The sequence below is a fragment of the Eucalyptus grandis genome, chromosome 1 (assembly GCF_016545825.1).
Source record: "Eucalyptus grandis isolate ANBG69807.140 chromosome 1, ASM1654582v1, whole genome shotgun sequence".
NCBI lineage: Eukaryota > Viridiplantae > Streptophyta > Magnoliopsida > Myrtales > Myrtaceae > Eucalyptus > Eucalyptus grandis.
The window spans coordinates 15883886-15886777 of record NC_052612.1 but is presented as its reverse complement, the minus strand read 5'-3'; the positions used below and the strand labels follow the sequence as shown (position 1 = coordinate 15886777).

Sequence of the window (2892 nt, the reverse complement as noted above, 5' to 3'; positions counted from 1 at the left end):
GAGCTGCGGTGAAAAAATCAATCAAGCTTACTCTCCAGACTAGAAGGAAGCTGTCTGGCAGTTATTCCTTGAGCAAAGGTCTGTCCAAAGAAGAACAGAGACTCATAGTGGAAATTTCATAATCCTTCCCACTTGACTTATATGACGTGCAGAGGAAGCAGTAAAATCAAAGAAGATATCATAAGAAGAACCAATTTGAAAAGAGGAGGAAAAGTGGAAGCACAGTACAACTTGCAATCGGCCTCGGGAAAATTGTTTAAAGATAATGTTGTAAACATACAGTGCACAATAGAAATATGTCGGTTTTATGATAAAGAATCATATGGGCGTTACTTGCCAAGCAAGAGTAGAACTATACCCTATCCCTCATTCAAAGAATAAGGTGACCTCTGACTATCCCTATACAAAGCACAACTTGAACTTGTCAGTGAAAATTCTCAGCCCAAGAGAAAGAGAAGAAGAAAGTACAAAATACAAAAGCAAATCATGCTATCTTCACCCAAGAGCGCAATTGCACTAGCAGCCAGCTAAATTTAAGATTCAACTGTCAAAATAAGGGCACCCAGATCCAGAAATCAGTTTTTCAGCCCTTATACAGATTTAAATGTTGATTCTTGAAAACCAGTGGTGAGAGTTAGACTGTAAATCTCGCCAATTTATCCAAAAGGCAACAATAATGCACTCAGTTCAGGGATTGGTAAATTGTCAACTGCTCTTCAACTCTTGGTCCTGGATTTCATTGTATAAGGTACAACAGTCTCTTCTAAAATCTTGTATGTCTAGGAGAAGACCATGCTTCCACAAAGAATGAAATGAATTAGCTCCAAGGTTGTTACCTGAGAACCACCTCTACAATGTGTTAGCAGAAAATGCAACCCATTCTACTACCATCCTGAGGTTTCATTGTGCATCGTTCAGTCATGGGAGATACGAGGCAAGGAACAACTGGCTACAAATATTAGCTTTTGACAGAACTAGATCCAGTGACCTTTCTCACACTTTCTTTGGTCATTAAATCTCTTATCCTTTGTGCTTCATCCCACTTCCCGCTCAAGACATAGATATCGCATATGAGTGTGTAAATGCCTCCATCATTCTCCGGCTTCACCATCCTCAAAACCTGGTCAATTACTCGTTCAGCCATCCCAAATTGGTTATGTGTCTTGCAAGCTGACAAGTAGGCAGTCCAAACAATTACATTGGGTTCATATTTCATGTTCTGAATTGTCTCGTATGCCTCATCTAGCAATCCCGCCTTACCAAGTAAATCAACCATGCATCCATAATGCTGAATTCTCAACTCCAAGCCATATTCCTCGATCAAATTGAAGTATCTGCGTCCCTCCTCTACTAAGCCTGTATTGGCACAAGCGGTCAAAACCCCAGTGAAAGTCAATTCGTTTGGCTTCACACCTCTCTTTTGCATTATCTCAAACAATGATAGTGCTTCCTCACTGAAACCATGTTGCGCCGACCCACAAATTAAAGCCGTCCAAGTCATGACGTTCTTCTCCTCCATCATGTCAAATATGCGGACAGCCTGCTTGAAGAATCCACACTTGGCATACATATCGACCAAAACAGTCCCAATCGCAACATTCATCTCCCACGAATTCTTCACCGCAAAACCATGAATTGATTTCCCGGCCAACAAACCGCAGGAACCAATCCGAGCACACCCAGTCAAAGCGGAACAGACTGTAATTTGGTCGGGAAACAGTCTCTCCTTCACCATCATTTCCTGAAACAGCACTAATCCACAAACCACACTGCCGTAATTCACATACCCCGCAATCATGGCAGACCACGAAGGCACATCCCTCCTAGGAATTTCAGCGAAAACCGAACGCGCCTTCTCCACGTCACCCGCCTTCGCGAACCCAGTAATCATAGTATTCCAACTCACCGTGGTTCTGTGAGGCATTTCGTCGAACAGCACGCGAGCATCCCGGAAAGACACGACAACGTACGCATACAACAGCGACGAGGCGACGTAAACGTGGGCACCGAAGCCGAGCTTAACGGCATGGCAATGGAGCTGACGTATGACTCTTGGGTCGCGCAAGTTCGTGCAAGACTTGACCGTGTACAGAACCGAGAAGCTGTCGAAAGGGACGTTGCAGCGGTGCATCCGGGAGTAGAGTTCGAAGGCCTTGTGGGGTCTGTGCGGGTGGGAGACGGCGGCCTTCCTTATGGAACGAGCCCATGCGTTGAAGCTCCTGATGAAGCGGCGAAGTGGGTGTTTTCCGGGCACGGCGAGGATGCGAAATGGCATTGGCTTAGCCTTGCCTTGCTCTTGATTGAATTGGGTTCGGATGGGTCGGCGATTTGCTTGGGTTTACGTTCGGCCCGATGTCATCATGGTGAATTCCGAACGATGCCACGGCTTCGTCCGAGGAGAAAGGAACGACTTCCGTAGAGGTTTTAGCGTAGCAAGCGAAACGTTGTTGAACCTTTGGACATTGGGAAATGAGAAACAGAGGATGTCGACCAAACTGTAAGATCCTACTTTTGGCCTGGAGCTTGTAAATTGAAATGTGGAGCTGCATGGACTGATGATTATGTGATGTGTAGAAGTGAATTTGAGCTATCCTCATGACTAAACTTTTGGGGAAAAAAACAAATAATTGAAATGTCTAGGGGAATGAGCCTTATGCTGATTCGAAATATTAATGATGGTGGTAACCCAATCTATGTGGTAGTAGATATCATAAAAGTGTAATTATCTAGGTAAGAAGAAGTCATTCGTTGATATTATAGCACCGAAACGTATCATAGGTCCCTCTTGTAATGAATGTGATTAGTGCTAAATTATACATCGAGCAAGGATGACTTGAGCTAACTAGTGTATTTATTTGTAGTGTATACTTGATAGAATTACCTATATGAACG

General features: G+C 43.9%; 1 protein-coding gene across 1 annotated transcript; it reads right to left on the bottom strand.

Annotated features, from left to right (window-relative positions):
• Positions 1-202: 202 nt before the first annotated feature.
• Positions 203-2501, bottom strand: LOC104432379 (pentatricopeptide repeat-containing protein At5g66520). The gene has a single exon (XM_010044856.3). It carries the CDS (start codon positions 2273-2275, stop codon positions 959-961), a length of 1317 nt encoding a protein of 438 aa, XP_010043158.2. The 5' UTR covers positions 2276-2501; the 3' UTR covers positions 203-958.
• Between the last annotated feature and the right edge of the window lie 391 nt (positions 2502-2892).